At 46.4% G+C, this 21,215-nt stretch overlaps 1 protein-coding gene across 1 annotated transcript in view; it reads left to right on the forward strand.

Moving 5' to 3' along the window:
* The window catches only part of itsn1 (intersectin 1 (SH3 domain protein)), a 54,690-nt gene that overhangs the window by 26,162 nt on the left and 7,313 nt on the right, over window positions 1–21,215 (forward strand). Inside the window, exons 17-33 of the mRNA XM_062528430.1 lie at window positions 2,906–3,021; window positions 3,857–4,059; window positions 4,606–4,727; window positions 7,117–7,463; window positions 7,918–8,113; window positions 9,067–9,272; window positions 9,805–9,887; window positions 10,267–10,433; window positions 10,842–10,887; window positions 11,340–11,461; window positions 12,980–13,103; window positions 13,306–13,497; window positions 18,227–18,348; window positions 19,238–19,344; window positions 19,829–20,012; window positions 20,327–20,425; window positions 20,958–21,125. Coding sequence (XP_062384414.1) covers window positions 2,906–3,021; window positions 3,857–4,059; window positions 4,606–4,727; window positions 7,117–7,463; window positions 7,918–8,113; window positions 9,067–9,272; window positions 9,805–9,887; window positions 10,267–10,433; window positions 10,842–10,887; window positions 11,340–11,461; window positions 12,980–13,103; window positions 13,306–13,497; window positions 18,227–18,348; window positions 19,238–19,344; window positions 19,829–20,012; window positions 20,327–20,425; window positions 20,958–21,125 — 2,604 coding nt within the window. The remainder of the gene's footprint in view (window positions 1–2,905; window positions 3,022–3,856; window positions 4,060–4,605; window positions 4,728–7,116; window positions 7,464–7,917; window positions 8,114–9,066; window positions 9,273–9,804; window positions 9,888–10,266; window positions 10,434–10,841; window positions 10,888–11,339; window positions 11,462–12,979; window positions 13,104–13,305; window positions 13,498–18,226; window positions 18,349–19,237; window positions 19,345–19,828; window positions 20,013–20,326; window positions 20,426–20,957; window positions 21,126–21,215) is intronic.

A 21,215-nucleotide genomic window follows, 5' to 3' on the forward strand; every position in this document is an offset into this window, starting at 1 on the left:
ACTGTACTCCCCTGTAATATTCTCTCTGTTTCTACATTTTAATAGTATAATTTCCTTAATTTTGAAAAGGGAAATGTGTTGGAACCCTGGACACAGAAGAGACACAGAAAGGCCCAGCCGTTTGGCTTCTTGGCTTTAAGCGTTAAATCCACAATGCTGATTAAATTTGTGACTAAAATGATCTGATTGATTTATGTACGTATCTGATTTGTTTATTTGTGAATTTTGGTGACACACAGACACACACTCACACATACAAACGTGCATACAGTCAGACCCATTTTCCAACCCATACTTCACCATCACAAAATAACCATCCACCACAATTACACACACACACACACATCCACCCACACACACCCACCCACACACACACACCCCTGTCCAGCCATGTGGCAGCAGCAGGTCTGACCGGTGCCCTCCTGGGTGCGTGTGTGTATCTCTTGCAGTGGGAGGGCTCGCTGGTGAACAAGTCGCTGCAGGATTGCCTCTCCTCCCTGTCCGCCTGTCTCAGGCGCATAGGGTGCTACCTCCAGGTCTCCCCTCTGCCCCCCGCCCCCAACACACACACCAACACTCACACACACCAACACACACACTCACACACACTCACTCACACTCACTCACTGGCACACACTCTGTCACACACGCTTTTCTGACCCCTTACACCTCCCCCATACAAGCCCCACAATACGCTACGCTACTTCACCCCAATACCCCACCCTTCCCACCCCCACACATGCCCCATGCTGCTGCACCCAAGCCCCCCCCTGCCCCCCCCCCCACTTAGACGGTGGGGAAAGCCTGCTCCAGGTCAGCCCCTCTCCCCAGTCTGAAGGGAGTGCAGTAGCTACAGTAGATGCCCTGTGAACTGTGTGTGTGTGTGTGTTTGTCATTGCTGGCTTTCTCATCTCTCCATGAATCTGGATGTGGTCAATTCCTTTTTTTTATTGTTATTATTTATTTTTTAAAGGGCTTTTTCAATTAGATTTTTTGGTCATTTAGTTTACGACCTAAAATGTCACTGGATTCAATTTGACTGTAATTTAATTTGGGCCCGATTTTCAGTAGTAGATTTAAGAATGATTTGCTATGGTTATTCTCATGATAACTGTTTTGGCATTTGCCTTGAGTGTTGCTAGACACGCATAGCTGTCTCAAAGTGAGGGCTACGTTGTTCTCAAGAGTGTTGAGTATTCCATTCAGCAACGCTTTAGTTTGTATTTATTAATGTTACTTAATGTGTTGCCTTTTATGCTGAGTCACTTCACTTTGAGATTTTTTGTTTTGTCTTACCCGGCGTTCTCTTTGTAACCTTAGCGTTAAAAAGGCCTAGGTTCATTCTCTTCTCTCCGTACAGAGATCAATCACTATTGCTAATCAATCACTATTGCTTGATTTTGGCCCCTACACACTCACGTATGTGTATAGCATGGTGATGATGATGATGATGAAGATGATGATCATTCTCATTGTGATAACCAGTCCAGTTCATGAGTGCTAACCGTGTGTGCTCCTCCAACTGTGACCCAGCTTTGGTTTGTCAGCTCGGTGTGTGCGTGTGCGCTTTTGTGTGTGTGTGTGTGTGTGTGTGTGTGTGTGTGTGTGTGTGTGTGTGTGTGCGTGCGTGTGTGTGTATGTATGTAAGAGAGTGTGCTTGTGTAAGTGTGTGTGTGTGCTCTAATGCTAATTGGTTGGTACTTGCTCTTTGCGCCTGTAGCTTGAAGTGGCTTTGAAGATCTTGTGATGTGTTTTAGCTCCTGTCTTTGCTTATGTTGGAATGGGGGTTTAGTTTGTGATGGAGGCTGTGGAGGAACAGATGGTGATCAGAGTCACTGTAACAGCAGCAGTTCTGTGGTTAATAGAAGTACAATAGCTGTTCTGTCTACAGTACACCTGTCCAAACACACCTGAGAGTGTTCCCATGAAGCAGGCGTCGAGAACTCATTTAGGATGTTGTTATTATTTTGGTAAAAGTATGAGTTGTTAAAATACAGTAGTAGATAAAATAAATTAAATAAAAAATAAATAAATAGATTATTTTTATGTTAGCATTCGGTATAGTGCTCATGCAACAGTAGAAATAATCCATGCTTTACTACATAGAGGATGTTTTCAGTCTTCTCTCAAATCTTCACAAAGTCACATGAGCATATTTCACACATTGATGCAAAGGGGAAGTTTGAGTAAGTATGATTTAGGTCAGTGAAGTTTGGAAGTGCGGGACCCCACATAAACATAAGCAGCGTTGTGTCGTGTCCTGGTTGCCGACACACCAGACCACCCCTGCCGCCCCCCTCCCCCCCCCAGAGTCATCTCTGGGAACTGTAACCGTGAGTTCTGTTTCCGTGACAACGGTGGCTCGCAGGAGCCTCCCAGCAGCCCCTGCTGCGGGTCGCCATGTGAGCTCACCTGTCTGTCACCCCGCGTTCCATGCAAGTGTGTCTCAAAGCACTCAGCGCATCCAACAGCCCATACCATAGACATGTACATGAAGTCACACACACACACACTCAAGAAGGTACGTAAATGCTACAGTGTTACACACATACACACACCCCCATTCTCTCACACACCTGTCGGCAGGTGTGAAAGGCAGGGCAGAGAGAAGACTGGTTCCTGTTGGGGACTTTGAGGGGATGAACAGAGGAGAGTGGCACCTGAGTCTTGAGTGGCGCTTGCAGGGTAACAGCGGCAGACAGCGCCAGCGCGTGCGTCTGTGTGTGTGTGGTGTGTGTGTCTTGTGTATGTGTGTGTGTGTGTGTGTGAGAATGAGAGTGTGTTTGCTGTCACCTTGAGCAGAAGCAACCCTCCTTGCGCCCCCCCATCCCCCCTCCTGCCCCCCCCCCTCCCCCCCGTGCCTCCTCCCCTCACCTGTCCTCCTCTATCCCATCATGCTTTGCAGGAGCTCAGGGAGATCCACGTCAAGCAGCAGCAGCGGCACAAGCAGATGGAGCCGCTGGAGGACGACGGCCAGCCCGTCATCGACGACAGGAAGTCCGTAGAGCTGCCTGAGGCCAGGTGTGTGTGTGTGTGTGTGCGCGCGCGTGTGTGTGTGGGTACGCACTTTCTGAGTGTATGTGTGTGCGTTTCAGGAGTTTTAAGTCCTATGTTAAGCATAGTTTTGGATGTGTTTGGGTTTGATGGTATGGAGGTACTGTGTTGATACAAGAGGATGGTTTGTGTGGCCATGTTTACATCATTTAGTCTCTAACACAGCCACACATTGAAGGACACCTGATGTCTCAGTTGGAGTCCTGGGTTTTGTATGGTTCAGGACGGGGTGTTCCAGAGCAGAGCACTCAACAGTTTCTTTTGCTGTTTAATCGCCTCACAAATGTTTCGGGAAATCGCCACATCTCACACTGAAAAAGGGTGTCCACCCGAAACGTTTGTGAGGCGATTGAAAAGCAAAAGAAACTCAGTGCTTGCTTAAGTTATTTTCAAAGTCTTTGATTTAGTATCAAGAAAGTTTAAAGCACCCAGTTGAAGCACTAAGGTGTTGAGCGCGCTTCTTTACTTCTTCGTGTTCCAGAGCAGAGAACGGTGTTGTGTGAATAAAGGCTGAAGTTACTTCTCATGCGTAGCCCCTGTTTTCCACCAATCCATCTGCGTTTCGTTTCATCAGCCAGTGTTTGCTATTCCACCAAGTGCGCTGTTTCAGAGTTGTTCCAAAGGCAGTTTTCCACCTTCCACCTTTAGCTTTGCTTTTGATACATACCTGGTCTGTTCTGGACCGATACCGCTTCTGAAACTAGCGTGTCGGAATGCAAAAGAGATGGATTTGGGGTTAGCAGGCTCCTGCCCTGGAGCACTTTAGTCATCATGGCACTGATTTGACCTTTGACCCTTCCAGGTTGTCGGGTACAGACGAGGGGGCGTCGTCCCCGGCCCCCACTCCCACGCCGCCTCCGGCGCAGGCGTGGCTGAGCAGCGTGAGCGTGAACGAGGAGGAGGTGACCGTGCGTAAGGACACGCCGGAGAAACTCAGCCAGCTCTTCATGCCTCCGCCGCAGCCACAGCCAAAACTGCTGGGCCAGGCACCGTGGCCCACGGGAGGTGTGTGTGTGTGTGTGTGTGTGTCTACGTGTGTGTGTGTGTGTGTGTGTGTGTGTCTACGTGTGTGTGTGTGTCTACGTGTGTGTGTGTGCGCGCGTGTGTGTCTACGTGTGTGTGTGTCTACGTGTGTGTGTGTGTGTGTGTGTGTCTACGTGTGTGAGTGTGTGTGTGTGTGTCTACGTGTGTGTGTGCGCGCGTGTGTGTCTACGTGTGTGTGTGTCTACGTGTGTGTGTGTGTGTGTGTGTGTCTACGTGTGTGAGTGTGTGTGTGTGTGTCTACGTGTGTGTGCGCGCGTGTGTGTCTACGTGTGTGTGTGTGTGTGTCTACGTGTGTGTCTACGCGTGTGTGTGTGTGTGTCTACGTGTGTGTGTCTGTCTACGTATGTGTGTGTGTGTACACGTGTGTTCGAATGGGGAATATGAGACAGGTGATGATGGTTGATGGTACTTGCGATTCAGCAGTATACGTCTGTGTCTAAGTTATATGTGTGTGTATTTGAGAGAAAGTTCTTTGATTTCCAATGTGTGTGTGCGCGTGCACCTTAGATAAGCCCCCTGCAATGAGTTCCATCCAGGATAAGATGAAAGTGGTCTACTATCGAGCGCTGTACCCTTTTGATGCCCGTAGCCATGATGAAATCACCATCACGCCTGGAGACATCGTCATGGTGAGGACCCCACACTCGTGTGCTGCGTGTGTGTGCGCTGCGTGTGTGTGTGCTGCGTGTGTGTGTGTGTGTGTGTGTGTGTGTGTGTGTGTGTGTGTGTGTGTGCGCGCGCATGTACTCATGGTAATGATAGACGCTGCCTTCAACTAACTTCTGCCCCCTTGGCTCTCTCCTGCGCTCGCTCTGAAGGTGAAGGGAGAGTGGGTAAGTGCAGGCTTGTGCTCCCTCATCCAATCATCCTCACCCTGCCCGCATTCCGCTTGCTCCCATTGGTCTGTGTTGTTAGAATCCCACCTCCCAAGAGCACTGAGTTAGGCTGCTGCATAAGGTCTCCATAATGGGTCCCTTACAGTATAGGCCTGAGGAACTGATAGTCTGCCACACATGAGGAACTGAGTATGTTTACTGATAAACTGTGAAGAGCACATCACATCACAGTTCAGTTCAGTTCAGTTCAGTTCAGTTCAGTTCAGTTCAGTTCAGTTCAGTTTCAATATCCCCAATGGGCAATTTGATTGCAAACAGGTACACATACTGTACCACACAACAATAGACACAACACGTTACAGTACTGACAGATATGCACAAAATAAGAATTTAGTTGAGATAAATAGGTCTGACAATGCCTAAAAAGTTGAGTCAGTAAAACCAAGATAAAATTCCAGAAAATAAGGTTAGGAGGAGGAAGTGAATACAGGGCGGTCTATCTTGGCACATGGCACATATTTAATAGTAAATAATGGGTACAGTGTTCCATACATCAACCAGAGCTGCTTTTTAGTGTGTGGGAGCATTGGGCTGACCCATGAATGTTTGTGCTTAGGACCTTGCTAATGATGATACATTTGCAAGCAGATTTTGTCTACTTAGCTTTAGTTTAGTTTAGTTTAGTGGACTTCACTGATGCAATGGTCACTTTGTTTTTATGATACATTCTTCAGTATGTTTTAGGTTCATTATGTTTTATTTAACTTTTTCTGGTGATATTTGCTCAGTGACTCGACATCCTTTTAAGGCTAGGGATTGGCAATTAGGTAGATGATTGGGGAAAAAAGTCCTTTTTTTTTTTTTTTAAAGCTTTGTTTACTTTTGTGCTTCATCATCTTGATTAGTCTTTGTCTAAATTCATATTTCTATAATAATTTCTGCAACATTGCCGTGTGCCTGTTGTGCTTGCTTCCCTTGCATTGTGAAAATATCTGTGCTTGCTTGTCCACATGCCTGTGTTTTTGTACAAGTATCGTGTCATATCGGCTCGTATCGTCTCGTATCGTATTGTCTCCTGTAGCACACTATGATATGTGGTGTTTCTGCTTGATATGAATCCATACATACATGTAAATGCATACATTTACATATCTTATGTAAATATTGTATGATCCTTTTTTTAATTGCTATTATTTGAGCATGTCCATGGTGAAAGGCATGATCTATATAGATCATTCTTGGCAAAATAATTCATGCTGAAACAACACCACGAATCATATGTGATATTGGTCAAAACTAAATGCAATGGGAAAAGCAAATGTGTGTTCAAATTCTAACGTCTGACTCTGCCATGTTGCACTAGAGCAACTCAAACTTTTCAGTCTGTGACCCCTAAAATAGCGGTGCCAGTGAGTTACGACCCCCGATATCCCCGGGGGTGGTAGAGAAGTATTCAAACTTGCATGCAACAGTGCACATGCACTAATAGGCCAATCGAAACACAAGCAAAAGGGCATACAGTAACAGCCTAACAACTGTAATATGATTTAACAACCATACTGAACCATGATGAAACAGATGCTGCTTCTGCTAATGAATCAGGGTCAGAAGGGGCAAAGACTTTTGGCTTTTATTTGAAATGTATCTACTGTACTATTTTTTTCTTTTTTTTGTTACAATTATGATTTTTCTCAAAATCATCTCACAACTCCCCGGGGGGTCCCAACTCCCACTTTTTAAATAACAATACTGTTCAGTTTTGAATTATGATGACGGCATTGCCTTACCCCAGGTCTAGTATACTACGTAAGCAGCGCAGTGTGTAGAGACGGCCGTCGTCATTGTCGGTCACTGCTAGAGACGGCAGTCGTCATTGTCGGTCACTACCCCACTTTTTAAATAACAAAAATGTTCAGTTTTGAATTATGATGACGGCATTGCCTTACCCCAGGTCTAGTATACTACAGTAAGCAGCACAGCGTATAGAGACGGCCGTCGTCATTATCGGTCACTGCTAGAGACGGCCGTCGTCATTGTCGGTCACTGCTAGAGACGGCCGTCGTCATTGTCGGTCACTGCTAGAGACGGCAGTCGTCATTGTCGGTCACTGCTAGAGACGGCCGTCGTCATTGTCGGTCACTGCTAGAGACGGCAGTCGTCATTGTCGGTCACTAACCCACAGGTGGACGAGACCCAGACGGGAGAGCCTGGTTGGCTGGGGGGCGAGCTGAAGGGAAAGACCGGCTGGTTCCCCGCCAACTACGCTGAGAAGATTCCGGAATCCGAGGTCCCGCCCAGCCTGCGCACCGCGGCGGCCACCTCCGGCCCCGCCCCCAAGCTGCCCGGCACCCGCATCACGCCCACCACACCCACCACGCCCACGCCCTCCGCCATCCAGCCCCCGCCCCCTGAGATGGTCCCTGGCCAATCAGCAGCTCCCCCTCCCCCTCTTCCTACTCCGGGCGCCGCTGCTGCCGCCGCCTCCTCGTCGTCCTCAGCCTCCGGTAACTGGGCGGATTTCAGCACGACGTGAGTCACCCACAGCTGAGCAAAAAAACCATCTCAATTTCGCTTTTAGTATTTAGTATTTAGTATTTAGTAAGACTTACCTTGTAATGATGAGTTTATTTGAATCTATGATTGTGTGGATATGTGTGTGTAGTAAGTACGTATACCACTCACAAAAAGACTTCTGGCTTTTGGGTCAAATTGAATGTCTCAGTAGTACTGAAATTCACTAGGTCACATTAAGTTCACCTGTAAAGGTTATAGTAAATTTTAGGCTCATCCTGAAATTTCACCCGAAAGCTAAATATCCCTGACTTTTTGTGAATAGGCTATTGTATTGTTTGCTGATGATCGATGATTTTAGTGTGTATTTGTTGTGATTTTTGTATGATTTGTGTGTGTGTGTGTGTGTGTGTGTGTGTGTGTGTGTGTGTGTGTGTGTGTGTGTGTGTGTGTGTGTGTGTCCCTCCCTCAGGTGGCCCTCCAACTCGGTGGACAAGCCTGATAGTGACGGCTGGGATGCGTGGCCCTCCCAGGCGGCCCCTGCCACGGCCCCTCCCCCGGTGCCCCAGCCCAGCCTATCGGTGCCCAGCGGAGGTCCCCTGCGCCAGCGCTCGGCCTTCACCCCCGCCACCCTCAGCGGCTCCTCGCCCTCACCTGTACTGGGACAGGTACGGTACCGCTGCTGCTACACAGTCACAGACACACGCTCTTTTTCTCTCTCTTTCGCTACTCTCTCTCTCTCTCACACACACATACACACATACACACACACTCTCTCTCTCTCTGTCTCTTTCTTTTTCTTTCACTACTCACACACACACACACACACATACACATTCTCTCTTTCTTTCTTTCTCTCTTTCCTACTTTCCTTCTTTCACCCATTCAGTCACTCAACCACTCACATACTCACGCATACATACACAAGCACTGGTTCGAGGTTACAAATACATTCTTTTTTCGCTCTCTCTTTCATTCACAACTCACACACACACATACAGTATACACATTCTCTCTCCCTTTCTCTCTCTGTTTCTCTCTTTTCTTTCTTTCTTTCACCCACTCAGTCACTCAACTTTCTCTCTCTCACACACACACACACACACACATACTCACATTCTTTCTCTCTATTTCTCTCTCTCTCTGTCTCTCTCTTTTTCCTACTTTCTTTCACCCACTCAGTCACTCAACCACTCTCTCACTCAAACATATACACACACACACACACACTGGTTTGAGGTAAGCCACTGGCTTGGATCTAGGGGCTTCTTACCATAATTTCCCGACTATTAGCCGCGGCTCATACATCGATATTGCAAAGTTTCTTCAGCTATGAGTTTAACACACGGCGGCAGTTGATATGGTATTCATATGGTTTTGTTCCTTTTAACTTGCATTGATGAACACACTCCTGCGGCTTACACACACAATGCGGTTAATACACAGGAAATGACTGTAAATAGTTTGTTGTTGAGGTGCAGTGTGGTTGACCGCGTCTCCTCTCGTCCTCTGGTCAGGGTGAGAAGGTGGAGGGTCTGCAGGAAATGACAGGAAATGACTGTAACAGTTTGTTGTTGAGGTGCAGTATGGTTAACCGCGTCTCCTCTCGTCCTCTGGTCAGGGTGAGAAGGTGGAGGGTCTGCAGGCGCAGGCCCTGTACCCGTGGCGGGCCAAGAAGGACAACCACCTGAACTTCAACAAGAGCGAGGTGATCACGGTGCTGGAGCAGCAGGACATGTGGTGGTTCGGCGAGGTGCTGGGCCAGAGGGGCTGGTTCCCCAAGTCCTACGTCAAGCTCATCTCAGGCCCCGTGCGCAAGTCCGTCAGGTACAGTACGCAGTCAGCCTGGATAGGGATTGGTCACTCTGGGTAGGGAGACGCCAGGGGGCGGTTAGGCAGGGGATAAGGGTGGGGGTTTATCAAGTGGGGAGAATTAAAGATGAACTTTGCACGTTTTGCTTTGCCTTAAATGATCAGCTTTGGAGTCATTAGAATGGTTATTTGACTCCGTGCGCAAGTCCGTCAGGTACGCGGACAGCGTGGATAGGGAGACGCCAGGGGGCAGGTAGGCAGGGGATAAGGGTGGGGGGGATTTAGGATGAGATGAGTTTGAAAAAGATCTAAGTCAAAGGATGGAGACAAGGGACAAAGACAGAGAAAAGAGAGCATGGGGGAGTGGACAAATGTCGTTATACACTTTGATGAACAGGTCAAATATTGAAGTAATACCAGTAATATAGAACATTTAAATCCTGTTGTAAATGATCATCACAGGAAATATGTGCAGAATTTGAATGGAGTGAAGATGATGTTTGTTTGAGTTTTTTTGTATTGTAATGTGTGTATGTGTGTGTTGCAGTATTGAGTCAGGCTCATCAGAAAGCCCACCAAGTGTGAAGAGGCCCAGCCCCTCACCCAGCAAACCCCTGGAACTCGGAGAAGGTGCGGCATCACACACACACACACACAGATTACTCACTGACACAAGTCACACTCATACTCCGTTTCTGTCTCTTTTTTAGACACACACACCACACCACACCACACCACTTCACCACCACACACCACACAGATTATCTTGGTTCTACTCACTGACGGACATTCAGACTCACATGCAAACAAACACACAGAGTCACACTCACATGCAAACAAACACACAGGCACACACACACACACACAGTCATAGCACATAAACAATAATAACATTACAACAATATACTTCAGGTTAGACCTTCACGCAAGTAATTAATCTGGCCGTTGCAATGTGTGTGTGTGTGTGTGTGTGTGTGTGTGTGTGTGTGTTTTGTCTCCTGGTGTGTAGAGTACATAGCCATGTACACGTATGAGAGCACGGAACAAGGCGACCTGACGTTCCAGCAGGGGGACGTCATCACTGTTACCAAGAAGGAAGGCGATTGGTGGACAGGAGTAGTGGGAGGAAGGACGGGTGTTTTTCCCTCCAACTACGTCAAGCCCAAGGACTCTGATGTGAGTGTGTGTGTGTGTGTGTGTGTGTGTGTGTGTGTGTGTGTGTGTGTGTGTGTGTGTGTGAGAGAGCGAGAGAAAGAGTGAGCAAATATGTACTGTATGTGTGATGTTATCTTTCATATGCATTGCTTTTGTGTTTTGATTGATGTTCAAAATGCTCAGATGTGTTCATGTATCCCCAAGAGTAGTGTTATGTGTTAGTATGTGTATTTTTGTCTATTTTGTATATGGGGAATGGGCATGTGTGAATGAGGAAGGGAAGACTGATATGGAAAGAGTATGAAAAGAGCAAGGGATCCCGGACCATGCCTAACCATGTGTGTCCCTCTCTTCCCTCCCTCTCTCTCTCTCCCTCCCTCCCTCCCTCCCTTCCTCCCTCCTTCCTTCCCTCCCTCTCTCCCCCAACAGGCTTTGGCAGCAGCAGGGAAGACGGGGAGTCTGGGGAAGAAGCCAGGTACACAGCAGCATGGAGCAGCAGCATCACTCATTACTGTCTCCTCTTCTCTCTTCTCCTCTCAGAGACCCACTAATGCCACCACCACCACCACTGCTTTACACCACAACATGCACTGCCCCCCCGCGCATCATCATCCCCACTCCAGTTCACATACATACATACAGTATATGGGCCATTGTGCGCTGACCTCTGTTCAGTTTTAAGCCTGTGGAATGCATGCCTGTAGAGTGGTCATTCTGAGGCTAGTAACTACAGTGCCTTTTATTGGGATTTGAAAACAGAAGGTGGGGGGGGCGGGGGGGGGGAGTCTTGTCTTCAGCCTAACTTCTAAGTGTCTCTAACTTCCCAGATTTGGGATTATGTCTATCATGTCTTTACAGTACCACCTCAGATTGACCCCATCTCAGATTAACGTCTCCCTGTCTCCACCCCCCCCCCCCCCCCTGCAGAGATTGCACAGGTCATAGCCCCCTACACAGCCACAGGGGCCGAGCAGCTGACTCTGGCCCCCGGCCAGCTCATCCTCATTCGCAAGAAGAACCCTGGAGGCTGGTGGGAGGGGGAGCTGCAGGTGTGTGTTATGGAGTCAATATCAGATCCGACTCGTCTTGTGCGTGTGTATCGTGACTTTTAAGGAATGATTTTGTAACCGTGAAAATGATTTGTGCAACAAGTCATTGTCAATATTAGAAATATACAGTACAGTCTTTTCTACAGTACTGTTTGACCTGTCATTTTCACAGTTGCAAATCATTTCTGTAATTTGAAGTCATGATCCGCATGTACAAAATGTTTGAGACTGACTTGATTCGATAGTGTGTGCTTGTGTGCATGCGTGTGTGGAGCTATGGTTAAATGAGTACACAAATGTAGTTGGGTGTCTATATTGCCTTAAGGTTCTCCTGTGCTTCATGGGCCCAGCCAAGATAGATAATTACATACCATCGCATTGAATGTTTCTGATAAGCGCAGAAATGTCCTTACTTTAAGCCCTTACACATACCGTAAAAACTTGATTAAGGCAGGGATCACACCAGCCAGCGGCAAACGACAGCGGTAAGCGTAACACAACGCTCTGACCATAATAAGTTCTATCTCGTTCCTAAGCAACACACAGTTTGCCTATATACTGACTGACAACTGAATACACTGGCTTTGCGCTTTTAAGAGTTGAAGTTTTTTTGCTTGTATAAAATCTCTTAAGGGTATGGTACACGGGGCAACTTTTGAGCAATGTTGCTGGGCAACCACCAGTTCCATTCATTCTGAATGGATGATCGTGATAATTTGCCTGCTGATGATTAAAGTTCTCCGGAAGCTAACTGGTTGCCTTATATAAGTGGGAACGCAGAACCACCGTATTGAGGAACATTGCCCCGCAACACTGCTCAAAAAGTTGACCCATCTATCATCAGCTTTAAAGGCCAACAGATCACCTGCTTGAGCTAGTTCTATGCTGCTTTGCGCACTGAAAAGTTAAACTACACAGCACTGCTTACAGTAAAACACACATTTTCCACTAATGAAAGGCTAGCAGTGTTAGCCAGAATTTGTTACAATTTTGTCCACAATTCATTCGTTCAGGTAATTTTACACAGACCATGAGCACAAAAGTAGGTTGTGGAAAAAGTCTAAATATGTGTCCATTCTTCGATTATTTATACTGTAATCAATTTGATAGCATTTCCCATCTTTACTAAGCTGAGGTTTTGTGTGAAAGGATTTAAAGGCCTGGCCCACATAGACGCCTGGCCCAAATTCAAACAGGTGTTCATCAATTGAGGCATGGTTATTGATCAGGTTCTTACCATAGACTGTAAAAAGGTTCTTACGTGTGTGTGTGTGTGTGTGTGTGCATGTGCACGCTTTTCTTTCGTTAATACTAATGACTAATAGCAGCTAACTGTTGTGGTCATCCGCAGGCTTATATGCCTACCATTTACAGGGTTTGGGTACTCAAGTGTCCATTTTGGTCAAAGTGATTTAATTTATCTCCTCTATACATTGATTGTTTCATATAATTTTGTTTAGAGTTTCTTTTCTCACATTTCTGATTCTGTGATTGGTGTTCATGTTTTACTCCATGCAGGCGAGGGGGAAGAAGCGACAGATTGGTTGGTTCCCGGCCAATTATGTCAAACTATTGAGCCCAAGCACCAGTAAGACCACGCCCACGGAGCCGACGCCCCCCAAACTACCCACACCAAGCGCAGGTGCGAACCTAGCGACCTGATGTATACAACACTGTTTGTTTGTTTGTTGTTTGTTTGTTTGTTTTTAGTATATTACCCTTTATGTATAACACCTTTACTTGAATATTTTTTGAGATGCATAATAATTCCAGTTAAGTTTCAGGTTGCTGCTATAGTTCTAGATTTGACTTGTCTGTTTTTTTTTTGTTGTTGTTGACACCAGTATGTCAGGTGATCGGCATGTATGACTACACGGCGCAGAATGACGACGAGCTGCCCTTCGGCAAAGGTCAAATCATCAACGTCCTGAGCAGGGAGGACCCCGACTGGTGGAAGGGCGAACTGAACGGCTCCGTGGGCCTCTTCCCCTCCAACTACGTCAAGCTGACCACCGACACCGACCCCAGTCAGCAGTGTGAGTACACCATCCTTCTTCCACTCTTCCTCTCTTCCTCCTCGCTCTTTCTTTCTCTTGCTCTCTTGCGCTCCTCTCTCTCTCTCTTTCTCTCTCTCTTTCTCTCTCTCTCTCTCCTTCTGTTACACACACACTCTCACACACTAATCCCAGTCTCTCTCTGTGTGTTTTTTTGACTCGCTGCATTCTGAAATGCATATGAAAGCTCAGACCTGTTTAAGACGTAGGGCTGTAGGAGGACCCAGCTCCAGGATTTTGCCTTAGGGTTTAGGGTTGGGTGGGGCGGTAAGCCAGATCTCCAGTCAAACCGGGCATGCTTAGGGGTGGACACCCTAGGAGCCACCACTTAAAACTAGCAGTTGACCAACAGCCTTTGACCATCATTCCTTCAGTCCTCCAGTTACTTAGACGGCAGGAGCCTGGCCCTCTCTCCCCCACCACACTAACAACTCTGTCCCCTCATACTCCTGACCCTCCTCTGCCCCCCCCCCCCTGCCCCCCCCTCCCACTCCATCTCATGTGTAGCATGTCAGAGTCATTGTTCAGTGTCATCTTCTCCTTGCCTGCATGCTGTGTTTGTCATGTTGAACATGTCTGCCAGACCATGTAGCTTCTCTTAGCTTGTGAAGTTGCACATTGTGGTTTTTTTTTCCCTTTTCCTCTCTTTGATTTCCTCCTTTTTTCCCCCTTTCCTTTAGTTCCTTATTTTACCTTTTTTTTGGTTTTGGTTTTTGTGTTTGTCTCCTTCAAATCCCTTTTGTTACGCCGTTATTTTTTTGGCTTATGTGCTGTGTTCTCCTCTCTCTAGGACTCATATGTTGCCCATACCCCACTCTACCCTGAAAGTCCTCAAAGAGACCCACTATCCCCTAGTCACTACCCTGCGGGATGATGGGAGATGACCGCCCCCCCCTGAGGGTCTTGAGACTGCCACCTGCCCTCGTGGCTAGAAGACGAGCACTGCAGACAAAAAAAAAAAAAAAAAAAAATGACACAAAAACAAATGCAGCAGTTTTTTTTTCCTCTATTTTATTCACCTCAGTATTCAAACCGTTAGTAGATGCACGCCAAAATTACCAAGCAGCATTCTCCACGTTGAAGAGAAAAAGAAAAGAAAAGAAAAGAAAGGAAAAAAAGAAAACAAACTAAAACTAAAAAACAATAACTCATATTCAAAGGAGTTTGTTTTTCTTGTCTTTTGAGTATAATTTGAGTTCATCTCTTCTGAAGTACTCACACGAATGACATGGGGGACTAACGAGGGGCTTTGGATAGTGGGTCCTTTTGTGGCTTTCTGTGAAATCCTCCTCCCCCCGACCCCCCCCGCCACTCAAACAAATTGCACTAAAGCAAAGTGACCGATGGACTTTTGAGCACCCTGTCAAATGGCTCCCATTTGATGCTTAGACACTTCACCCCGCCCTCTCCCAACTAATACCCCACCTTTTGTCTCCACCCACTCCGCCTGGCCACACCCACTCCACCTGGCCCCTCCCCCTCCACAGCTCCACAAAATGACCCACTATTCTTGCCTCAGACCTCCCTGGGCCCTGGACCACACCTACTGTAGCAGTGTCATAGCAGGCCTGCCCCTTGCCTTTCGCTTGACCAACAGGAAGGCCTTTATAAAACTGCACTGGGGCAGCTCATTGGTTAGATTTGTCTTGAGTGACGTGTAGAAGTCCCTCCCTCCACCACCACCCCCCACCACCTCCACCCTCCTTCCCCACTGTTTTTCAGAACACATATAGGTGCTGTCAAAGACAGCAGGCAGAATAGGACATCTCCATTCATCCGATCACATCCCCTCTCTGTGTTGGTTTTTATGATTTTGATTCTTCCATTTTCATACCAAACATGAAATGAATAGGTTTTATGTGATTTTTTTTTCTTTATTGTTTCATGTTTATATGCTAGGTGTTCCTTTTTGTAATTATTTCAGTAGAGTTTTTTTGTGTGTTGGGATGGAGATTGGTGTTGTAAAAACCAAATAACTGCACAATGGCCACTGATGTAGGAGAACGGTACAAGGAAACACAGATTATATCCACACACAGACACACACAAACACACACACACACACACACATACACATACACACACACACATACACACACACACACTCACTCATGCACGCACAAACACTTTGTTTTTGATGTGTTGTGCTGGGGAGATATAGTTGGGAGTAGTCTCTCCCAGCCTTAAGCCTGGTGTAGTGCTCTGTATTCTCACGAAGTGGGGGCACAGTGTTGGTTGCTGTCCTAACCACAGACACTTATCGCTCATCGGTGCCCCCTTGTGCCTGAAGAGGGGAACTGCCTCAAACGATTGACCTGAGTTTGCCTCTAATGACTTGACTTGAGGTTGTCAGTCAGAACTAGGCTTAGCATGTTAACAGTGTCATTGTGTGTATTGTTTTGTTTTGTTTTGTTTTTATTTTTGAGGTAGCTGGGATAGTTCTGATCTCTCAGTTGGTGAGAAATTCCACTAGTTTACACGGCTCCTAAAAGTTGTCCTCTCTGTCCGATTTTGTTGTCATATGTTTTATTAAATTGTCCCTTTGCGTGGGAAGTTAGAAGGAGCAATATATCCCAAGTCACTTGGTGCAGTGACTTTTCTATTTTTATACTGAATTAAAAGCAATCTTATCACCGATAGTGTTTTAATATCTAAGGAGGTAGATAAATCTCCATGCCCTACACACACGCACATACACACAAACACACACACACACACACACACACACACCTAAAGTAGAAGCAGAAGAGACCAAATCAAAGAGAGGTTTATGACTTGTGCAGTCATATTCCCTTGATTTTTTGGGGTGGGCTTTTACTTTGGTCGAAGATTTTGTTCTGAAAACTCAAGAGCCTTAGCGGCTCCTTAAAAAAAAGAGATTCCTTTCAAAGACTAGCATCATGTTAAACTCCGCATGGAAGTTAAGGAATGTACTAAAATGAGCAAACAGTTTTAATACCCTAATCAAGTCGTATACTCATGAATAAAAATATGTTTACAAATAGAAAGCGAACAACTAAAGACTGGTGTTTTCTTGTGGTGAGTGTTAACTGAGCACCAAAACCAAGTGAGTGAGCACTCGCCTTTGCCTTAGAATTGGAACCTGACTAAGACGCATGTCATGGGATTGACTTAAACCACACATGTGATGTACTGGTACCCTATTTTGTATGGTTGATTTAACTCTGACTGGGCTGTGTTTTTAATCGATCGGACCGATCTGAGTGTTACATTGCGTTATTATGTCCGTGTTTCTCTCCGAACCTGACTGTGTTATAGCTGCACTCAGCCTGTGTATGTGTTTTTAATTCTGGCTCTGTGGCTTGCCATAATCGGCTCCACATAACGTAACAGTATTGGAATTTGCTGCTTACTGATTGGTTGGGTGAACTGTTCATCACATAATTGATTCCACCCCCACCCTCCAGCTCCCTTAACATTTTGAGGACGTGGGATATAATGTCACAGATGGCTTGGATATTTGAGAAGCACAAAACAGAACAACATTGTAAGAGCTTCATGTTGGATATCTATTATACTGTGTTTAAAACAGAAGACTGGTATGCTTTTCTGTTTGAATCTCACAACAAATCCAAAAACGTATCCATTGCACTCAGTTATTGAAGCATTTTATCATAAATGAATGTAAAAAAAATGAAAATATATACAGACTATTCCTAGCTTTAATAAAAGTGTCATGCCGTCTTTATAGAAAATGACATGTATAACAATTAAAAAGCTCCATGGCAAAAATGAACTGGTGTTTTTCCTTCATGTGATATCAGTGTCTGATGTGTGCTGTCTCAGAATCTCATTGAATGTCCAGTATGTCAATGTCTTAGCACTGAAATGCAAAATCTTAGAGAGCAGGCGCGTGCATCCAGAGGCTAACAGGTGCCGGATTCCAAAAAGTAAAAGCATAAGATAAACAAAGCTAGAAGTCTGAAGAAGGGCGTGCGCCCGAAACGTCACTTGATTTAAAAAAACACTATACATGGAGCTCAGTGTGCAGACCCAGCTTTGTTTATCTTAGCACTGAAATGCCTCTGCAAAACAGCCAGCAACACTGCAGCGAGCTCAGTTCCACAGAATGCCTGAGAGAAGGGGAGAGGGAGAAGTAAGAGGAGTAAGAGAAAGCTGCCTGGAGTGACCCACACCTACAGTAGAGTTAACCAAAGTTAACACAATTTGTTTGAAGGTGACAGGGTTAACCAAGTAAGAACCACACCGCAAGTGAGAATCTGCTGAAGTTTACAGAGCAGAGTGCACTGAGAGCCACTGGGCGGCAGCAGAAAACTACAGGACTGAATGTTATCTGGGGTGTGTGTGTGTGTGTGTGTGTGTGTGTGTGTGTGCCCTCACGTAAGATTGGTCATAGCATGCATAATGTCTTTAAAAGGAACACAGATAACGTGTATGTTTAGGGTTTGGGTGAGTAACAGATTAAGATCAACTTCCATGTGTGTTGCTTGCTCTGGGTGTGTGTGTATGGTTGAAATTGTTTGTGCCTGTTTGAGTCTTTACATTTTGAAATTGGGTCCATGCTACATGTGTGTGAGATGCCTGCTAAGCTACACTGGATGTGTGTGTCTGTGTGTACGTGAACTTAAGTGAAAATGCTGACCTTTGTGTGTCTGTAAGTGTGTGTGTGTGTGTGTGTGCATGACAATGATCCATGCTGAGTTCTGTGCGCATGTGTGTGTCCTTGCAGGGTGCGCCGACTTGCACCTCCTGGACATGTTGACCCCCATGGAACGCAAGCGGCAGGGCTACATCCACGAGCTCATCGTCACCGAGGAGAACTACGTCAACGACCTGCAGCTGGTCACCGAGGTAACAGCCAAGAAGTGCTAGACACACACACACACACTCACTCTTGAGAATGTTTGGATAATCATGTGGGTGCTACAAACACCAATACGCTCATGCACATATGGAATGGGCTTTCAAGCCTTATACAAGCAGTTCATGGGGGCCCAGAGATTTCTTAACCTTCTGGTTTATTAGCTGTGAGGATTTTGGGAGACCGGTTGAGGAAAGTGACATTAGTGCTGTAGTGTTCACTCAAATGTTCTTTGGTGGGGATCACAGAGCACCATCATACCGTACCCTCTTCCCGTAAAATGACCTAAAAAACCACAACCTCCTTGCCAATTTAAGAGGAGCATATTGAGCATATTAATATTATAGTGTATATTATGTGTTGGTTCAATTCAGTTCTGAGGTAATGTCCCAAACCCACTCCCCATCTCTCTTCTACTTATCTCTTCTTCAGAGGTGGACATCCCGGGTTCAGAAAGTAAAAGTCCTCCCAAGTATTTGATCCAACCATTTAGTAAACCAGCAAATCCTAATTAGCAGCCAGATAGATCAGATAATTTTACTTTCTGTATATATATAAAAAAAAATTGGCCATTTTATGCCTTTATTGACAGTGACAGTGGAGAAAGACTAGACAGGAAGTGAAAGGGAGAGAGAGCGGGGGTGGGATCTGGAAAGGACCACGGGGCGGGAATTGAACCCGGGTCGCCGGCGTGCGGTGCAGGTGTTTTACTTTCTGGACCCTGGGATGTTCACCTCTGCTCTTATTATCTACCCTGTGAGAGAGAGGCCCTTAATATAGCTGTAAGGAGTGTTCTGAAGGAGACCAGTGTTGTGTTGGAGGACTAGAGGAGGCACATGCCTGTCTGAGCTGATGTTGCCGTGCCGACCCGACCCACAGATCTTCCAGAAGCCTCTATTGGAGTCGGAGCTGTTGACGGAGAAGGAGGTGGCCATGATCTTCGTCAACTGGAAGGAGCTGATCATGTGCAACATCAAACTGCTCAAGTATGACACACACACACACACACACACACACACACCATTTTTACTTTCATATGCACAGCTGCCTACTTTCTGCACTGTCACCCACTTTGAGGCTCTGTACACACACACACACACTGTACACACACACCCACGACCCACCCAAACCTTTAACCCTAAGTAAATACATTCTTGAAGATTCATGGGTAGATACAAAAACTCAGCCTTGTCGCGACAGACACACACAGACACACACAGACACACACAGACACACACAGACACACACTGTGTGAACATGAACACCCGTGCAGGCCTAATAGTCCTCTCCCCTGTAAACACATCCTTAAAGATTCATGGGTAGATACAAAAACGTACTCTTGTCGCTGCACGTTCACACACACACACACACACACACACACACACACACACACACACACACACACACTGCGTGAACACGAACACCCGTGCAGGCCTAATTGCCCCCCCCCCCGTCCCCCCGCTGCTCCAGGGCTCTGCGCGTGCGGAAGAAGATGTCGGGCGAGCGCATGCCGGTCAAGATGATCGGGGACATCCTGACGGCGCAGCTGCCCCACATGCAGCCCTACATCCGCTTCTGCAGCTGCCAGCTCAACGGCGCCACGCTCATCCAGCACAAGACCGACGAGGCGCCCGACTTCAAGGACTTCGTCAAGGTGAGGGGGGACTGCCCGGGGTGTTTTTTAAGTTTCTTAAAAAGAGAAACTTTTTTTAAAATGGAAGTATGCTTGTGTGTGTGTGTGTGTGTGTGTATGTCTGAGGGTGGGAGAGCTGTGAGTGTGTTGTGTCGTGCCTGGGATGTATTTAAGTTTCTTGAAAAGAGAAACTTTTTTTTGAATGGAAAGGTGTGCGTGTGCGCGTGTGTGTGTGGGTCTGAGGGTGGGAGAGCTGAGGGTGGGAGAGCTGAGGGTGGGAGAGCTGTGGGTGTGTGGTGTGGTGTCTGATGAGTGTTTTGTGTTGTGATTGGCAGAGGTTGGCCATGGACCCGCGGTGTAAAGGGATGCCCCTCTCCAGCTTCCTGCTCAAGCCCATGCAGAGGGTCACCCGCTACCCCCTCATCATCAAGAATGTAGGTACCAACAACTAACACCACACACACACACACACACACACCATTTCATTTCAAGTATACACTGTCAATACATATCATTATGTTTTTAAGCTCATCATTAAAAACATGTTTGTAAAAGACCTGTGGTTATTACTGAGTTTATACTGCTATCAAGATTGTAAATTGGTATAGACAAAATGCAACAACAACAACAAAAAAATAGTACTCAATACGCTAATCTAAACTGAGCTGGGTTGGGTGCTGATTTCTCCTTTGAATGTACAGTATAATCGGGCACAGCACTCATCAGTACTTTTTAACTTTTTTGGTGCTGTCCTACAGACAAAATGCAAAAATGGACGATATTGTACAATATTGTATATATTAACATCAGCCTGACAAGTACAGTAGATCATAACATTAAGTTAAGTTAGTATTTTATGACCAAAAGAGGTGCCTTAGGAGGTGTATATTGATATCAGCATATGTGTAGTGTCTGTATGTGCTTCATATATATGTGTGTGTGTGTGTGTGTGTGTGTGTCTGTCAGATTTTGGAGAACACGCCAGAGAGTCACCCCGACCACAGCCACCTGCGGCAGGCGCTGGAGAAGGCGGAGGAGCTGTGCTCGCAGGTCAACGAGGGCGTCCGGGAGAAGGAGAACTCCGACCGGCTGGAGTGGATCCAGGCACACGTGCAGTGTGAGGGCCTCTCGGAGGTAAACACACACACACACACACACACACACAGAGCCTTACACACACACACACAGCCTTACACACAGGCTGTCCTCCTTCCCTTCCCTTCC

Source organism: Sardina pilchardus, chromosome 23 (genome assembly GCF_963854185.1).
Source record: "Sardina pilchardus chromosome 23, fSarPil1.1, whole genome shotgun sequence".
NCBI lineage: Eukaryota > Metazoa > Chordata > Actinopteri > Clupeiformes > Clupeidae > Sardina > Sardina pilchardus.